At 34.2% G+C, this 19,554-nt stretch overlaps 2 protein-coding genes across 6 annotated transcripts in view; one reads left to right on the top strand and one right to left on the bottom strand.

The window, feature by feature from the left end:
* Positions 1 to 19,554, top strand: part of LOC125696457 (uncharacterized) — a 583,942-nt gene that overhangs the window by 520,992 nt on the left and 43,396 nt on the right. The gene's annotated exons all lie outside the window — the stretch shown is intronic.
* LOC125696454 (phosphofructokinase, platelet) overlaps positions 1 to 19,554 on the bottom strand; it is a 39,862-nt gene that overhangs the window by 15,927 nt on the left and 4,381 nt on the right. For all 5 annotated transcript variants that reach the window (XM_048952163.1, XM_048952165.1, XM_048952160.1 and 2 more), the window contains exons 3-15: positions 15,065 to 15,138; positions 12,200 to 12,277; positions 10,594 to 10,783; positions 7,953 to 8,118; positions 7,217 to 7,261; positions 7,004 to 7,112; positions 6,624 to 6,719; positions 5,373 to 5,465; positions 4,824 to 4,949; positions 4,204 to 4,268; positions 3,566 to 3,635; positions 969 to 1,115; positions 283 to 353 (exon numbers count right to left, since the gene is read on the bottom strand). In XM_048952163.1, coding sequence (XP_048808120.1) covers positions 283 to 353; positions 969 to 1,115; positions 3,566 to 3,635; positions 4,204 to 4,268; positions 4,824 to 4,949; positions 5,373 to 5,465; positions 6,624 to 6,719; positions 7,004 to 7,112; positions 7,217 to 7,261; positions 7,953 to 8,118; positions 10,594 to 10,783; positions 12,200 to 12,277; positions 15,065 to 15,138 — 1,330 coding nt within the window. The remainder of the gene's footprint in view (positions 1 to 282; positions 354 to 968; positions 1,116 to 3,565; positions 3,636 to 4,203; positions 4,269 to 4,823; positions 4,950 to 5,372; positions 5,466 to 6,623; positions 6,720 to 7,003; positions 7,113 to 7,216; positions 7,262 to 7,952; positions 8,119 to 10,593; positions 10,784 to 12,199; positions 12,278 to 15,064; positions 15,139 to 19,554) is intronic.

The raw sequence follows: 19,554 nt of genomic DNA, 5'->3' as shown, positions 1-19,554 counted from the left end.
CATGTTCAGGAATCATGAGGAGAATACAGGTTGTTAATCCTCCTAAGAAGTAAGTATCTTAGTGAATTTTTCAGGTGAGGTCCCAACTCCCATTTTTATTCTCTTTTCAGAGTTGGTACAGTACTATCAGGATACCAAGTTCAAATTTAAAATTTAAAAAAAATCTTTACTTTTTATAAAATAAGAGATTTAAAACAGTGAAAGGGGAAAAAAGCGTTGAATTACACACAAGTTATAACATTATAGAATTCAACATAGCAATTGGGAAAATATTGCCATTACCGTTTGGTACCAAGAATTGATCCTCCTTGACCAGTCCAGCCTCCAACATCTCCCCAGCTGATTTCCTTGATCTTCAAAACAAAAAAAAAAAGGAGATTATGTTAAGTGATTATGCAGTTACTTCTGGCATGCAACAAACAATGGGCACCACATGTAAAGTTGCTGAACCAAGTCATAGGGCACTTCGGCAGCCCCAAAAATGAATTTGGCAATAATAGAAACCAATACCAATAAGTTAACTTAAGTTCTCTTGATTTCTTACCAGCCTCTTCCCATTCTATTTGTTCTCTCCTTCTCTAGATCATGATAATCTCCGCCCCCTTGTTTCATATGATCCTGTTTTCACATTCACTTTTAATGAACATGAAACACAAGCATCTAAAGCTAGCTTTTTTTGATATTAGTTTTGGGATATATGGCTCCAGCTGGGCAGTAAAAAAAGAAAAGAAAAAAAAAAAAAAAAAATCACTGAACTAATTTCATAGCTCCTTAGCAAATGGTAGTACTTAATATAAATGAATGTATAGGCTCAAATAGATGACGAACAAGGATACAATCTGGGTTTTAGGAATTTATTAAATAAAAGAACTTCAAGAATCACTTCTCATGAGAGTGCCACAGAAGACAACTTCCAAGAACATGAACAAAGTGGTAGAGTGGGATGGGATACACAATACTATACTGACCTTCCCTCTAGCAAAACCTTCAAATCCATCAATGACAGCAAACATTTTATGGCCTTCAGTTATGCCAACTCTCACTGCAGCCCTCACTGCAGCATTCATTCCAGCTGCAGGTGCACCAACATTTAAGACTGCTACGTTAAAATTGGTCTGCAAAAGAAAAACAACAAATTTGAATAAGGACTTCCATTTCTACACCATGTTCTATTTTTCCATCATACATAGATGTTAAATATTGGAATACACGAAAGGAAATTGCAAATCACCAAAAACCATTAAAAGTGTCAAGTCAGAAAGTACATACATAAATCTATTCTCATTTGCACAACATCCTTTAAGACTGTCACATTTTCATTTGATTTGCAGGTGGTTAATTCAGAATTCTGTAGCCTGGTTCAGCTAAATTCAAGAAAAATAAACAAAACTGCCTAAGCTATTCAACTTATTTCATATTCCCACTCAAGTTTTCCAGTATACAACTAGAATATCTCAGAAAAGAATAAAAGCTGATTTTGTTCATTCCAGCACCATACCCGTTAGGCAAATGCAATCAGTAAAGATGCACCGCGGCAACTTTTAAGTTAGAAGTACCAGCCTGACTTCTAGAGCAGCTGAAAGTATAGCACGAAACAAGATTGTTCAGCATCTTGATATGATAATATAAATTTTCAGATTATGACAGATTTTAAAGAATTTCTTAATGATTCACAATTGATTGTCTACATATACTGTCATTCCCTCCTGCAAGTTTAATAGGCGTCCCATGTAAATGTCTATCCCATTCAAATGGAAAAGTATGATACATCAAGTATATATTTTTAATCTAAAACACAGATAATGTAAGAGAGAAGGTTCAGTAATAAATAAAAAAGGTAATAAATATTTTGGTACATAACGTACGTGAACATTTAGTCTCTCCTTTTGTATTTGTTAGTTATCAACTGCATTCCAGATGAAACAACTGTGTAAATGGATGTAAGCATTGCTGACTGAGCAATAGAGGTGACTATATTCATGAAACCAAGCGACAAAATAGGATGTTAAACATCTATCTTGTTGCAACAGACAATTCTAAGCTGTGAGTTTTCAAATTAAGAACTCTTTTTTTAATGGACTTACATTGCCATGCTAATACATCCAAGAGCATTCAGACCACAGATATTTTTCAAAGGGGAAAAAAAAAAGATCAGAAATAAGAATATCCACATACAGAATTGCTTTGTAAAGATAAACAAAGCATGGGTAAACAAACAAAGGTACTGTACATGAGTACAATTCTAGCAAGCATCTTTGGATTTAATTTCAACTGTAAAATGTGAAATGTCATACTACTGTACATGAACAAGCATTACTTGAAATATAAAACATTACCAGTTAAATCACAGACCACTGTCCATTATTAAGAAAAAGACAGACAATAAGAATCACTGACACCCAAAAATAATTATATTTTTATTGTGTATAAATAAGTATCTATTTCAATCTAAGACACTGTAACTTATCTATTCTGTTTTATACTTACAACTCTGAAATTAATACCGAGAGCAAAACATAAATAATTAAAACTTGACATGCCTGACCTTTTAGGAAACATGCTTAGCAAAACAGAACTTACATGATATCAAACTATGCAAGAAAAATTCGAGAAAATCTGACAGCCTGTGCTTATATACTGAAATTTGCCATGCTTTACACCAACTGAACAATGTTAATTTATTTATTTATTTATTTTAGTAATCAGTAACATGACGAATTCGTAGCAATTTAGTATTGGAGAAGGTCTAAAAGTTACTTGGTTTACTCTGGAAGATGGGAATACAAAACAAAAACAAACACACAAAACAACAAACAGACAGCAATTGTTAAACAACAATCAGACAAACAGAAATAAAAGACTGCGTGCTCTTTGTTTTATTTTAAACTTCAGTTCAACCAAAGGACTGTAAAAAAGGCAAAGGAAGCATAACAGTAAAATATTTGTACACAGCAAAGCAGAATAGAGCATACAGTAAGCTCTGGTGATGATCAGCTAAGTCTTTTCCTCAACAGTTTGTCTACTTTTTAATTCCCCTCCAACTCCTTTTAGTGAAGCAAACAGATTTGGATGGTGTGATCACATCCGAGTACTTGCTATTTATTCCAAATGACCTACAAACTCCTAGTGTCATCCATCATTAAAGGACATAGCAAAACTACTATAAAACAAAGCAGGCTCTTGTTCATCACTGACAGAAATGCATAGCTAATGGTGGTGACTATGCTGGAAAATTGCATTCTGTAATTGAAAATTTGCTCTATCAAATAGCATTTATTGTGCTATGCTGTTACCATATTATTTACTGAAATAAACTGGAGGCATTATTTCCGAGTGATGTCTCTCCCTTTTTTTTTTTTTTTTTTTTTTTTTTTTAAGTTAGTTATTATTGTAACTAAATTGTTTGTTACAAGCAATTTTTCTGCCAGTATAATAATTAACCAATTTTATAAAATATTCTACAGCAAAGATTTGAAGATAATACTAAGGGAGTAGGAGAAAAAAAGTTGATTTGTTATGAAAACCCAATGGCAGACAGGTATTGCACACATTAAATACTCCTCACCTTTGGAAGCTCGGCATCTGGCTTTTTTTGTGACAGTAATTTGTAGGTGTTAAGGTTGTTTTCAAAGCTCCTAAATAATGAATAGATAAAATAAACATTACCAAGTTTTTGAATATATAGTTATTTTCAAGAAATATCAAACTTTTCCCTAAGCTGTCAGAAAGTATCCTAACTTAAGATATGCTTTTAAGATTGTATATCCTATATATAATAACATATTTATTGACTAACATGTAAGTATATATACTATAGGAAAACTAACAGCTGCTTGTAAACATACTCATCTTAAACACGTTTGGTTTCAAAGCTCTAAATAAACAGGCACATGGTTGCAATCAGCCAGCTCATACGTAACAGCAGCTCTTTTTTCTGCAAGTAGTTATCTTAAAATCAGTCTTTAGGACTACTGTTTTCTTTGGTTTGTGCGGTGTTGTTTTTTTTTTGTTTGTTTGTTTGTTTGCTTATTTTAAACACAGATAAGAGTTTCAATTACTGTTTTAAGCAACTCTTCCTTTGTCTTCTAAATACACAAAAACAGATGAAAATAAATTATGTAAAATAAAAAAAAAAATTGTTGGTAAAACTTCAGAAAAATGCAGCATTTTATAGAGAAAATAAACTGATATGAGTGGCAATACCTCCCACGAAGCCTGACAGCCTCAACAAATCTTCCTTCATCCATGGCTTTCTGTACTTCTTGAGTCTTGAAAGAACAATTTTATTATTGGACATGTTTGAAAAACACAGAAAGTTATTCATCTAATATTTCTGTAAACAGACATTCTGAAATAGCTTTCTAAAGGGAAAAAAAATGAAAATTTGATATTTGAAACATAAAATATCCAAAGCTACAAAATTGGGGTAAAGTGGCTGGAAAGCTGTGTGGAGGAAAAGGATCTGGGGAATTGGTCAACACTTGGGATGCCAGTAGTGCACCCAGATGGCAAAGAAAGCCACAACCATTCTGGTTTGTATCAGAAATAACGTATTCAGCAGGACCAGGGAAGTGATCATCCCTCTGTACTCAGCTCTGGTGAGGCAGCACCTTGAGTATTGTGTTCAGCTGTGGGCCCTTAACTACAAGAAAGAGATCAAGGGTCTGGAGAAGCCTGGTGAAGAGGAGGCTCAGGGGAGATGTCACTGCTCACTACAAATCCCTGAAAGAAGGTTGTGGCAAGGTGAGCATCATCCTCAGAGCATACAGTGCTCTGTTATAGTTAATGAATAACTGTAAAATATATTTTTGCCAGAAACTCACCATCTGCACACACTCCATCAAAGGCAGACGGACAGCTTGGTTTCCAGACAGAGACACAACACAGGCAGGAGTATCTGGAGTAGCTTCTAAAAGTGCAAGCACAGCTTCCACACCCATTCGGCTTGCCTGAAAATAAGAAGTGTTCTAGTGCTCAAGCAAGCATTTAAAAGCAAAATGCTTCCAACCACAGAATTACTCAAGATTTCTCTGCAAATCAAGTTGAAATAACATTTTTTTCAGAAGTAGCAGCAGCCTGATACCACATCAGACTATAAAACATGCAAGATGCTTGCAGCTTTGCTTTTTAGCCCTACTGCAGTTTTTTTTTTTTATGCAAAGCTCTTCACTATTTTAAATTTGAGGTTTCCAGACAGTCCAGACAATTTTATACCTCCTTCACCCTAATAAGAAAAAAATAAATCTATGCAGATGGTGGAGCTCAGCTTGTCAGTGTGAAACTACTACAAATGATCAACTGTGAAGAAAGTAAAAACATACTATTTACTTCCACCATTTGGTGCCAAAACAAGTTATTCTAGGTTCACTCACCAAAATTCTATCAAAAGCTGAAGGAGTTCCACCTCTTTGCACATGACCCAAGATAGTCACTCGAGTGTCAAATCCAAGCCGCTGAACCACAAGCTGCAAAGAATTTCAAAATGGAATGGTTTTATTAGTGTAACTACTTCATGAACTATGTTCATGCATTACACTGTTTCAAGTGTTACTGTAATAATAAAAAAATCTCACATACTGTCCATTTTTAACATGTCAACTTTCATAGCATTTTCATTATTGTAATGGAAGATTTTATTTTTTTCCTAAACTAGAATTAAACTCCAGGTTCCCAATCCAAAAGCACATCTTATTTAATAATGACAAACCAATTCCTTAAATTGCAATACTACAATTATATATGCCTGCAATTACTGATTTGAGATTTCCAGACTCAGTATCAATATTACAATAATGTAATGTTTTGAACTGCTGTCTGACCTTATGAAAAGATCCTAACTAACAACAACTGAAATAATTTCCCTTTAAATGTAATCTGGATAAGAAAGTACAAATATAAAATACAACCAACAATACATCTAAGAATCTGTTTTACATGGATTGCTCTTGCATTAAAGTGTAACCAGCAGGTCAAGGGAAGTGAGTCTGCCCCTCTACTCTGCTCTCTTGAGATACCACCTGGAGTATTGCATTCAGCTTAGACTCCCAAAACAAGAAGGACATGGAGCTGTTGGAGCAGGTCCAGAGGAGGGCCACGAAGATGATCAGAGGGCTGAAGCACCTCCCCTACAAGGATAGGCTGAGAGTGCTGGGGCTCTTCAGCCTGGAGAAGAGAAGGCTCCAAGGAAACCTCATGGTGGCCTTCCAGTACCAGAAGGGGGCCTACAGGAAAGTTGAGGAGGGACTTTCTGTAAGGGCAGGTAGTGACAGAACGAGGGGAAATGCAGTTAAATTGGAAGAGGGTACATTTACACTAGATATCAGAAAAATTCTTTACTGTGAGGGTCTGGAACAAGTTGCCCGGTGAGGCTGTGAATGGCCCCTCCCTGTCAGCATTTAAGGCCAGGATGGATGGGGCTTTGAGCAACCTGGTCTAGAGGGTGATGTCCCTACCTACATATAGCAAGGGGGTGGAAGTAGATGATCTTAAAGGTCCTTTCCAATCCAAAACATTCTACGATTCTATGATCAATTTATATTATAGAAATGCTATTGTTAGTAAAAAAAACTCCCTATTATGAACAGAAAGTGCATCTTAAGGATATTGACACTATTGACACTTACATCTTTAACCTTCTCTGATGTTATAGGTTTGTTGTGGCAATCAATAGCACCTTCAGCTACAATAATAATATTCAGCCTTTTCTTTCGTGCACGGTTCTACAGTAAAAACAAAAGCATATCCATATATAAGCAAAAAAAAAAAAAAAAAAAAACACAGCACAATTTTAAAAGCAATTATTATACATTAAGAAATATTCCCCCCCTTTCCAGTTTATACTTGATCACTTCAGAGTTCTCATATATTTCATTTTCATACAGGGCTTTTCATTGATGAATTGAAATACCTTTCATCAAATGAATAAGGAAAGGTACTGAAAGGTCTGATCACACTGCTAAATCACGGTGTATCTGCAAAAAGTCAAAACACAGTAATACATTACCTCTGAAAGCTTAACACACATTGAATCCTCCCATCCTTCCTCTGGCGGGTATTCAGGAATAAATACCCAATCTGCACCACAAGCTAAGGCACTGACAAGAGCTAAATACCTAATAAATATAACAAAAATAATTAGACATTTATTGTTCAGATTTTTTTTAATTTTTCATAATTATATTTGTACAAAATACAAACTACTGAAGACAATACATACCCACAGTGTCTACCCATAACCTCCAGAACAAATGTCCTCTGATGGCTATTTAAAAAAAAAAAAAAAAAAGTATGAAAGAATAATTCACTGCAGCTCAGAAATCTAAAATCTTCAACAGCTGGTATCAAGAAATGGTCTCAGTTTGCCAGGTTGCCAAACACAGAATTAATTTGAAAAATAAAAGATCATATTGATCTACGTATTTAAATTGCATATCTTTTATAACTTAATTTGTTTTCATTACACTTTACTCTAAAATAAATAAAAGTAGTTAGGAGAGAAGAGGTGAACAACCTCTAGAAATCTAAGTGATGCAAAGGCATAATTAAGAATTTTAGGATACCACAATAGAATTTCCTAGTCTGATTTTTAAGTACATAAAAATATAATTTAATTGCTTCAACTTTGCCTGAGTAAAGGTAACATACAAATGGATACCATCTGAATCTTCTTTAGAATATTATGTCCAGGAAAGATCAAAAACAAAAAACAAAGCCTTCTCCTAAAGCTGATATTGCCTCTACCATCAAATACTTGTACTACTGCCATGATGGGAGTGGTAGAAAAGCTGCAAAGTAACCAAGATATGTATTCACACAATAGATACTATGTATACCAGTTACCTAACATCTTAAGATGACTATATACCCTCCGTTACTGTATAGCAATAGGAAACAAGATTTGAAGCATAACAATCACACACATATTACAGTTTTTCATAACATGCACAATTTACCTTTGTGCAGTGGTCATGATGGCATCCACAACTTCAATGATCCTGTGCAAGGCTGAGTCTGTTCCTATGGTCATATCAGTGCCACAGAAGTCATTGTCTATGGACCCAACCATTCCCACAATGTTAAGGTAAGCATATTTCTTAACAGCCTCTTCATCAATCTTTCCTGTAAAAAATTACCCAGAGAAGGATCTGGATTAAGTTAGATTAAACTTAATAAAACTCAACATTATCAGACACATTGCTTGGCTGCTCTACAAATTAAACATATCCAAACGTAACCGCTGTTTAGATATTTCACGTAACAAGGTTAGTCAAAAGCATAAGGGAAAACCAATCAACCAACCAACCAAAAGAATCCTGCAATTAACTCCTATGATAAGGAGGGAAACAAGAGCTTTTCAGTTCACTTCAAAGTGTTAACAGACTATCATGCCTTATAACCAAACTTAAAATTGATGGCTGGGATATAATAGCATTTAATTTGGAGTATCAGTGTCTGACATGCAATGAAGAAGCAAAATGATGCAAACTGGATGCGAGTGGGCAAATGTAAGTAATCGTAACACCTCATTTACACTTTTGAAGACTTTGCATCACTGAAAGGCTCTGATTTCACAATTAATAAGTAAATAGAATAGAAAAGCTCCTATTGGCATTTTTAGTATGTGTCTCCTCACGCCTAAGAGAAAATGCTGAATCACTCAAGAGTTCTAAAGGACCTCAAGGACAAACTAGCTGCTGCAGTGCTTAGAATTACCTCAGTATCTATGGTGGGGATCATAGTAAATGTAACAACAGATTTTTAATGTGAGGTTCAAGACTATGGATTTGTATGTTCGATGTCTATACCAAACAAAATATTAGAAATCATAACAGAAAATATAACTCATTTTCTTGCAGATAAATATAGCATTCTGAAGAAGAATCAAAATGTTTTATATCAGCGTATGTAATGTTTTACAAAGTGTTCTATATTGTTCTGTAAGTGAAATCACACAAATAAGGGGCATTTGGTTGACATAGTCTACCTGGATTAGGTAAAGCCAATGACAAGGCGCATCCCCAATGGATTTTGGAAAAACTGATTAGTCATTGCATGGTAGAGAAGGTTTTTGCATGGAATAAATTATATGAAAGAGAGTGAAAAAATAAAAAACAGAAAGATGTAGTAAATGCAGATTCTTGCATCAGAGGAAGGTAACCGATGGAGTACTATAGAGATCTGTACTGTTCAGTATATTCAGCAATAACCTAAAATAGGGAATGAGCAGAAAGTTGCCTGAGCTTACTGATCAAACTGAATTACTTGGGTTCTAAGGGTACGGGGTGTCTGTGAAGAAATAAGGAAGACTAGCAAGACACAATGACCAGTGAAGTATCAGGTGGACTTTACTGTAGATAAATGTGAACTAATCCACATGAAAAACATATCCTAACATCAAAAATAAAATAATGCTGTTTTCGTTAAGGAATCAGCACCAGTGGCCAGTAGCAGTAAAAATAAAAAATAATAATGAAAAAATCTAAATATTAGGAAATATTAGGAAAATAACAGAAGAAAACAAAGATCATTATACTACTGTGTGGATCCATGGTTTGCCCTCATCTTGAATACTGGGTGCAGCTCGGGTCCTCCCCACCTCAAAAAGGATATGTAGAACTGGAAAAGGTTCAGAGAAGGGCAACAAAGATGATCATAGATACAGAACTTATAATATAAGGAACAACTAAGAAAGGACTCTTTCTTCTAGAAAAGAGATGAAAAAGTACAACAGCTGTAAAGTCTCAACAGGCAAACAGAGAAATCAGGATTGATCATTCAGTGCTTATATTAAGTCAAAAACTAGAAGACACCAAATGAAACTAGAAACCAGCAGGATTCTTTGAAGATTCTTTGCAATCTTCACAAACTCCTCGAAGCTGTAGAACTCATTGCTACACAGTGTGTTCAGCAAAAATCTGTATGTGTTCAAGGAGATGGTATACATTCAGGAAAGAAAAATTTGTTAAAGGACTGATGTTCTGGTTCAGTAAGTCTCAAAGCCAGAAATTGATGGAACCTAGGAAAAGAACTTAAAGATTCTGAATAACTTACAGCATCAGCACAGCATTATACAAGCCTGCACTATTGTACTTTTTTATTGTACTAAACATTCTCTGGGATGCTATCAAAAATGATTAACAGGCTGTATGCATTTTTACCAACAGATAAATGTTCTGATTTTGAGCAATGCATATAGGCAGGAAAACATCATAATTTAACAACATCCAAATGTGTAACTTGTAGGAAAGAAATTACCATGTCAGTTTGTACTTGAAGAAAAGGGCTTTTCAAGTAGAAGGTTTAAAGGCCCTGAAAATGGTTCATCATGGGGGGAAAAAAAAACAAAAACAAATCATACAGACACTTGTCCAGTAGTTTATTTGGTCTTTCTCAACATTTGTGGTGTACAGGAAAGGATGTAGAGAAATCAAGAACTATTAAATTATGAAGAGATGCATAATTATGTAGAATACACGTATTTCATTTTTGAACACAAGAAATACCCTCTGAATATAGTTTGTGAATACGTAGTTACAGCACAAAACTTCTCTAAAGACTGAACTGTGAGTTTGGTGGGTCTCAACACAAACTTACCTTTCTGTGCCAGTTCTTCTAGAAGTCCACTCCATTCTTCACGGAACAGATTGGCACCAGTTAAGCTACCATCTCCACCAATCACACAAAGATTAGTGATTCCTCTCTGAACCAAGTTGCAGGCTGCCTGCAGGCGACCCTCACGGGTACGAAAGGATTTGCAGCGTGCACTACCAATGACTGTACCTCCCTAGATAAAGGAACATAAAGGGAACTTAGTTTACGTCTATAATCCAGACTATTACTGAATATTTTGTTTGTTTTTAAGTTGCATTAATGATGAGTTGTTACTTTGCAGCATAACAGCCATTTTAATTCCACAGTGAATTAAAACTAATGAAAACAATTACCAAGCTCATGGGAAATTATGTTCTCAGGAGTGGATACATACACCAGGGAAAAGAGAAAACACTCAAATATGACTGATAAAGAGCTACTCTTGAAACAAAATATTAAATTATTTGGGATTAATTTTAGTAGCACTCCAATTAATTACTAATATCTATTAATATGTGATAACAGAAGTAAATGATGCAACACTAAATAGTCAAGATTCAGATGAATTTGATCCAGCACAACTGTTTTTAATTAACGTCATGAAACCTACGAACATGCACAAAAAAGATGTATCCATCCCTAAGGCTCTAAATTAGCATTTATTGTGCTTCCACAGAACTTTTGAGAAGAACATACAATTTTCTATTTCATTGATTTATATACTGCATATATTAATCTGATTAAAAAAAGATCTTCCACCAAAAACCAGAGTAGCTGTTTTCAAAATGCCAAAAACATCTCTGTGTACATGTAGGCATTCTCAAAATATAACATGTAATATAACTGAGAAAACATACCACGCTAGATATTTTCATACTTAAAAAAAAAATTAAAAATTGTTGAGAGTGGAAAAGAGACTGCATTTGAAACAACGTACTACAACTTAGTAGGCTGAGAAGTCTCTTATCAGAACAACTAAATACATTCTCAGCTTCACTGTTGATGCTATTCTTACAGTATGTATTCAGCATGACATTCTGCTCCTGCCTTTGCTCATCAATCCTTGACCACCTCAACTTTCTTTTAATCAAAAGGCCACAGATTATACAAGATGGACAGAGCATAAAACAAACATACAAAATACATGCACATATAACATTTTTTTTTAATAATTGTAACATTCCAGCTTTTTTTCTGTTTGTTTTATTAAAAAAATAAAAAGCGTGTTTTTCTCTGCTTTATGTTTATTACAGTAGCTTTACATAGCTAATACCAGCTTCCATATATTCACTTGCCTTACAAAATATAGTTATTCCATACTTCAACCTTATAATATCTTTGCCAGTATGTCTTTAAGAGGCTAACAACATGATATTGAAGATTTAGAACAAAGGCTTTCAGTATGATTTTTGCATACTACATTTAAGATCCTTAAGTTCTTCTTTAGAAGGTGTCAGGCAATCACACTATAAAAAACAGGTACTGCTGGTCACTCTGTCATCACATAAATAAGATTTCATAACTGCAATATTAGTTCATATTGGGGAAAAAAAGAAAAAGAAAAAAAAAAAGAGAGAATTAGATTTCACCCCTACTCCTTAATACTTACCACTTGCAGGATACTGGATACACTTTCCCAAGAAACTTCAACAATATTATCACCGCCATCAACCATTCCTTGGTAACCCTAAAAAAGGAAAGCATCTCAGAAGTCTTATTTGAAAAGTGGTAACATTTCCATTGTAATAGTACTCCCTGTGTATATCTTAGTGTAAGTGATTAAAAGCAATGAATTAAAAGATATACTTAAAGGATACAGCGTCCAAGCAAGTATCGCAAAAACCTTGAACTAGTCTCCTACAGCAGCCTGATACTCTGCTTTCACCTCTTCAATTTTCACAGGATAAGTGAAATAAATCAATTGGATTCCAGCTTTAATACCCATCTGGAGGAGATTGGGAAATAAAGTGATGCTATTCCACAAGGATACAATGTTACAATGCTAAGATTAAATGCTAAAAGATGTTAACATGATTGTAATGTGAAATCAGGGCAACAGTGTATAAAAGTACTATTTCCACAAATGAATAGAATGATTTTCAGATGTGCCCACTTCAATGAAATAAGATATGTTTGGCCTGTTAGGGTTCTTTCTTAATTATGATTTTCATTCTAAAACTAATTTTAATATTTATAATATTCGGGTGGGCTACTTATTCATATAACACACCTCCACACACCCCCTTTTGGGAATCAAAGTCTGCCTATGTAGCATAAGAATTCCAGTTTCTTTCACAAGATAAACTTTATATATATATATATATATATATAAGTAGTCAACTAAGACCGATTTTTATTTGCAATAATAGTCTCTCTCCTACTTCTGAATGAAGCACAGGAAAATGGAGTTTATGTTTTTTACTTCAAATACCGACCTAGTTTTGGTCACAGCTGTAGAAGATGGATGATTTTAAAGTGCAGAAGTTCTTATGAGGGAAGACAAAAGTGACAGTAGAACAAAACAAGTGTACTACGATTACAACAAAGTAAGTTTCAAAAGGCTGAGACTTTTTACTCAGTTTTTGACCCCAAATAAGAAAACATTTGTCATTAGCCAACAAAGAGGATGAAAGAACTGGAGGGCATGACTTATGATGAACAATTGAGGGTATCTGGTTTGTTTAACTTAGAGAAAACGGAGAGCTCTCACAGCAGCCTATGGCATCCTCTGGAAAGGATTTCTGCTCTCTGATGATAAGTGATAAGATGAAAGCTGAGTCAGGGGAAATTCACATGAAATATCAGGAAAAAGTTCTTTACTGAGGGAGTAGTCAAGCACTGGAACAAGTGCTCATAGCTCCAAGCACAGTAACTTTATTTGTACAACTGACTCTCGTTCCAAAAATTCTATGATTTTGATATAGGCTGGTTTAGTAATGGGAATGGGCATATTTCAGACAGCAACATCACATTAGCAAATTCTAGTAATTATTACAGAAGCACTGTACTTTGTAATGGGACTTTTGAAGTTCAGAAAAACAGAAGCTTCTCTGGAAGTTTATGACTAAATACACTCCATTATACAAAACAGCTTTCAGAAGGTAACAACTCTAGGACAAAGATGATAATTCTTAGTGCAGAGCTAACAAAATAATAATAATAATAATAATAATAATCTGTTCTTTAAAGGTAACAAAAAAACCTCCTTCCTCAAAAATATTTGACCCATTTCAGCAAGCCTTCAGCACAGCTCAACACTGAAAGAATTCTAGAGGTTGGTCACATAACTAGCACACACTAAGTATTCAGAGCTACTTGCTGTAGCAGGGTAGTACAAAAGAATTTCGGAGCACAGTGCTTTACTTATTTGCATTTCAATACTTCACATCTCTTTAGTAAACGAACCCTAGGAACAAGCAGACCAAGAAAGAAGATAGATAAATTGCTGCCTTTTAAAGCTAAATTGTATATTTTGCATGCACAAAAAAGAAAACAAAGTACTTTTCTATTGTTTCTATGAACTCCTTTTGATAAATCACATTAAAAATAAAGAGCATATTCTGTTAGAAACACTAGATCTTGCCCCATATACTTTTTTTTTTTTTTTTTTTAAGTGATTTCTAGTCACCACATACTTGTAAGTAGGTGTAAAGGAATTCAAGTGTAAATAGAATGATTGTTTTGCTAAGAAGTATTTACTGAATTGTGTAATCTGCACATTTTAAGTGAAAGTGTATTTCAGTCTATCAGGTTTAGATAGTATTGTCGTAATTTATATTAAACTTCTACATTTTTGTGTCAAATAACTGTGAAAATCATTATTCAGGTTAACACTCTTCACGTAGACAGGCAATCAACAGGCAGTCAAAAGCTTCAACCACAAAATTTTTTATGTCTGAACACACTACTGATAGAGAAGGCTTTCAGTACTAAAGCCAGGAAAGACAGCACTAGCCCTACAGAACTCTTGATAAAAATGAGTTGTAAAAAAAACTCTTGGTGTTACCCATGAAATGGGGACAACAACCCCATTTACCTCGGGAGGAAGCCAAAGAGTTAAAAATTAGTAGTTTAACTAGGCTGAAGGAGGTAATTATAAGTTACAATGATAGGGACCAGACAAACATCTAAATAGTACACAAATACATCAGTGAGTATTAAAGTTCAAATTCACTACTGAGCAACAGTTGAGGAACAACCACCTATTTTCTCAACATTTTCAGGCTTATGGCAGTAAACAGAGAATTCAATACATAATAAAAAGTAGCTTTTAAATGAAATAGATTTAATCACACAACATATAAAAAGCAATTTCCAGAAATAAGTACGAAAATAAACGTTGAGGTAATGATACATACAATATCTTTCTTTATTCTATATTACTTTCTCTTCACAATCTCCACAAGTATAATCAGATTACTCAAGTAGAGGCAAAAGATAAATACAGAATGAATTAAAAAAAAAAACCACTAACCTCATAAACGAAATAGACTTTGGCTTTCACATATATTCCCATGCGTACTACTGCACGCACAGCAGCATTCATACCTGTTAAGAAAAAGCAAAATCACACTGGTATTGATTATCTTTGCATGCATACTGTGTATTTTCAGTGCTTTTGAAAACAAATTTAAAAGCCCAAAACATTAACTCATTCCTAATGACAGACAATGATCAGCGTGTATTAGTCAGGAATTTGCTTAATGACAGTGCTATCAGCCCATGAATACAAAAAGCACAAAACTATTTGCTTTGATGTAACGATTGTCTTAGATTGTCAACGGGGATAGAATCAAAGACAATTACATGAATGCTAGTATGCACACTGATCAGTGACTGAACTGTTGCTTATTGTAGAACAGCATCATAAAAGTAAGAGCTACCAAACCAGAAAGGGAATGGAAATTCTCGTCACAACGAAGTTTTCAATATGAAAACATTCAATCAATGTAGCTCATTCAAAAGAGGAATTATGCTGCAATAGCTTTTTCCTGAGCTCTCCAAAATAATGCAAATCTATACAGCCACTGATCTGTTGGGAGCACAACCAAAACTCCCGTCATTGACAGGTGTCCAATTAAAGCGAAAGAAAAAAGTAGTAGTAAATCAACACAACAAATGTTTGCATTTTTAAAAAATTAAAATTAAATTAAAAATGCCTACACACTACTTCGCTTCCTTGAAATGCAATCTCACATGGGAATTCTCTCCTCACACATCTAATAAACGATTATTAATATGAAGTCTTACACTCAAGTTGAACAATCAAACACCTGATCTTCTGAACACTAATGAAAGTTTGACTGGTTCCCCTACATGTGTTAAATGAATTTTTACCATAATACACCCCTTCAGATATTGTGTCATCTCACTCATTAATTAAGTTCACACAAAAATATACTATTTGCTCCTTACACGGGCATAAGGGATTATGCAAAGCCCGGGTACAAAAGCAGCAGCTAGGCTACACTGAAAGAAATAATCCAGCACATCCGTTAAAAAGGGATGACAGAAACATTAAAAAAGAAACAAGAAACCACTCTAAACCTGCTGCATCCAGTAATATCTAAGTAACAAAATAGTAGGTGAGCTTCTCTGGCATTAAATGCTCACTAATATGGAAATACAAAAATAGGGTAAGTAGAATATATAACCCATAACACAGTATGCCAAAAAGGTCTACCCCTGCAACTTCTATCATCATTGGAAAATGAAAAGAAGGAGGATTAAAAAAAAAAAAAAAAAAAAAAAAAAAAAAAAAAAAGAATGAAACTGAGGTTTTCTCAAATATTTCAAAAGTTACTGAAGTGGCTAAACATAAAACATAAATTAAAAAAAAAAAAAGTCTGCCAAAATCAAGAAGTTGTGCAGTCTGATTTGTCGTTTGTATGCTGGCATTTTTCCTTAAGAACAAAATCCTAAGTTAACTGTTTTTCCATAAATTCTGAACTAGGAAGTAATAGCAAGAATCCTCTTACTGCCCCTCAGCCCTGTGCTGAGCACAAAAAAAAAAAAAAAAAGAAAAAAAGAAGAAAAAGAAGCAGTTTTGGAACAAGATCTGGATAATGCCATGGAAAAGCTGAGAAATTCTTTCGACATGCTGTGCTGAAAAGAAAGTCAGCATGCTAAATTCCAGATTAAAACAAATCTACTACATACGGTGAAACAATTTTCAAGCAAACAATAAAGAAAACAGAAAGTAACACAAACACACACCAGGTCCTCTGGGAAACACAGACAAAAACCCTTCATTTCTCCAAATTATAAAATGAACTGTCATTGCACTGCCATTTTCTGCAAACCAAGACAAGACAAACACAAGCTACTCCTTTCATTAAAGTCCATTGAGTACTTCAACTCATTAGCTGAACAACTGTTTGTTGTTTTCAGGTTTTTTGCTTGTTTTTAAGAGGTAAGAACAAGTTTTTAAATTATCCATATCACTGCAAAGTTCTAGAAAAGTGGCTAAAAAGTTCATTTTCTGAAGAAAGACATACATTATCACTGAGGACTACTCAGAACTGCCTTGCTTTAAGAACTTTCTGTTCTCGAGGTTCAGCTCTGACACTTCTCATGTTTGGCACAGAAGGGGAAATAGGAAATAATAAGGCATGTTCAGCTACAAAGACTGTGCTGCCTCACTCGTTAACTTGTGCTAACTTTTGTCTTTGTTCTCCAAGTATTCAAGCAGAAAAATAGAAAAGGTGTCTGATTCAAGCAACAAAGTTCTGTCAGAAAAAAAAAAAAAAAAAAAAGACATGAAATACAAACATTACAGTGTCTATTAAAGACATACGTTCATCTTTCTACTACTCATATTTCGGTATTATTGGTCATGTATCACATCTTTGTATGTTTAGGATAAATCTTCCAAATCGTGTATTTTAAAGAAGGATAGCTCTCACTCCAGATTTTCTCCCATATCACTTTTTCCCTAAAAATTAGCCTGCAAATGTTGAACAGACTTAACTTTCACACTTGTAAAATAGAGTTTATTTCTCAAAATGAATTTTTCACATGAATATATTCATAATATCATCACATACTTTTTTAGTATTTCTTCATTTCCCTGTGTCTTACACGAAAAACTGGTAAGGCTCATAATTTACCTGTCTGAAAAGAGGGCAAAAATCCAGGAAAAACTAGGAGTTACAGACAGAAAGCACTTCCTCAGTACCGACACTGAAACTCAGTAAATTTATGCAACAGACATTGTTATTATTTGGTGATGTGTCTTTTTTTTTTTTTTTTTTTGTACAAGGAAGATTTGGGCATCCACCAGCAAGCTCCTGCAAAAGTGGCTAGCATCACGTGAGGGCTGAGGACTAAAGCATATTATGATTTGGTATCTTCAAAATGCAGGTAAAACACTGAAGCTTTAGATCTTTATATCTTGGCTATCTAAATCTGAACACTGTGCTGCTTGCAGCTATACAAATATGTAAATACCGAGCATTTCACAAAGTCTCTGCATAACTTATCTAACAAAACACTGCTCTATTTCATTAGCAGTGGAGTCCTACAATAGCATTTATGAATTACCACAATATCTATGAAATGCAATGTTACGCTTACTACTGGAAAATAGATTTACCCAGTTAATCATGAATTTAGTTCTCAGTAATAAATACTGCACCAATAAACACATACGATTAGAATAGCAGCTTCAAAAGTAAGCCACAGACAAAAACATTATTTTTAATAACATAAGAATTGTTCAAATTCTTTCTCAATTATCATTCGCATTTGCATTAAAGCCTTTGATAAAGGAAATAATTTATTTTTGTCCTTTTGGACTCAGCAGTGTTTAAGCTATCTGCAATTACTTGAATTAATTATAGAAATTATGTAAAACCATCTAGGAATTTATTGTCTATTCAACTGTCTTTGAAATCACTAGTTTTTCACAGCAGAGTTACAAACAGAACTGCTGAAACTTTTAAGTGATTTCCAAGACAATCCCTTCTCTCAAAAAAGTATTTCTGTACCATGGCTGCATCCTATTTCATATACACAAACAGAACTACAACAGAGGAGTTGAAATAAAACTAGGACACTATTATGTTGAGCTAATTTTTTTTTTTTTCAGCTTAGTCAACTAAAAGAAGCGTTTATATAAGTAACTATAATACTAACCAAGGAAAAGTCAAAAACATGTATTTTGGTCACACATCAAGAAATCCTTAAGTGCTACCAATTTTAAAGATAGGTATTGGCTTAAACATGTTTGATAAACCACAAAGAGTGTACTTAAGTACTATCTTGAATAAGAAGCCTGAGTTAAAAGATTATAGAGAAAAACACACAAACTACAGGAACTATACAACTATCCTAACACTATCAGCCAAAAAGACTTTATTCAGAAACAAAAATGGATATGAATTAGGAGACCATATGGTAATGAATCAAGAGACTATAATCATCATACTGAAAGATGAGAAAAAACAAAATTCAAAATCTGAACAAATCATTGAAAAAAATAATAATTGGAGTTTTCTCCATTTACCTTTAATCATGTCACATTTTACTGCAATCACAGTAATGACTCTAGATATCTGAATACCATAGACTTTTTCTAACAGTAACACCATATTAGATCAGAGCCTTGTACTGCACAAATACTTACATAACTACCATACCAGATACATATCTCCTTCAAGATTTAAAAAGCATCCTAACAGTCTATTTTCAATCTTAGAATTATAGATGCAGTTCCTCGAAAACATTAAATGTCATGAAAAAGATACACTCATCTATTAATAACTGTAAGCCTTGGCTTTACTTATATATGTGTGCATGTCCATAAGTTAAATGCTTTTTGCACATGCCTACGTCTGTAGAAAAACAGAATCACAGAATCACCCGGGTTGGAAGGTACCTCAAGGATCATGTAGTCCCAACCCCCCTGCCTAGCAGGGCCATCAAACATACACATTTAGATCAGGTTGCCCAGGACCCCGTCCA

The sequence above is a fragment of the Lagopus muta genome, chromosome 7 (assembly GCF_023343835.1).
Source record: "Lagopus muta isolate bLagMut1 chromosome 7, bLagMut1 primary, whole genome shotgun sequence".
Taxonomy (NCBI): Eukaryota; Metazoa; Chordata; class Aves; order Galliformes; family Phasianidae; genus Lagopus; species Lagopus muta.
This window is presented reverse-complemented; position numbering and strand designations above follow the sequence as displayed.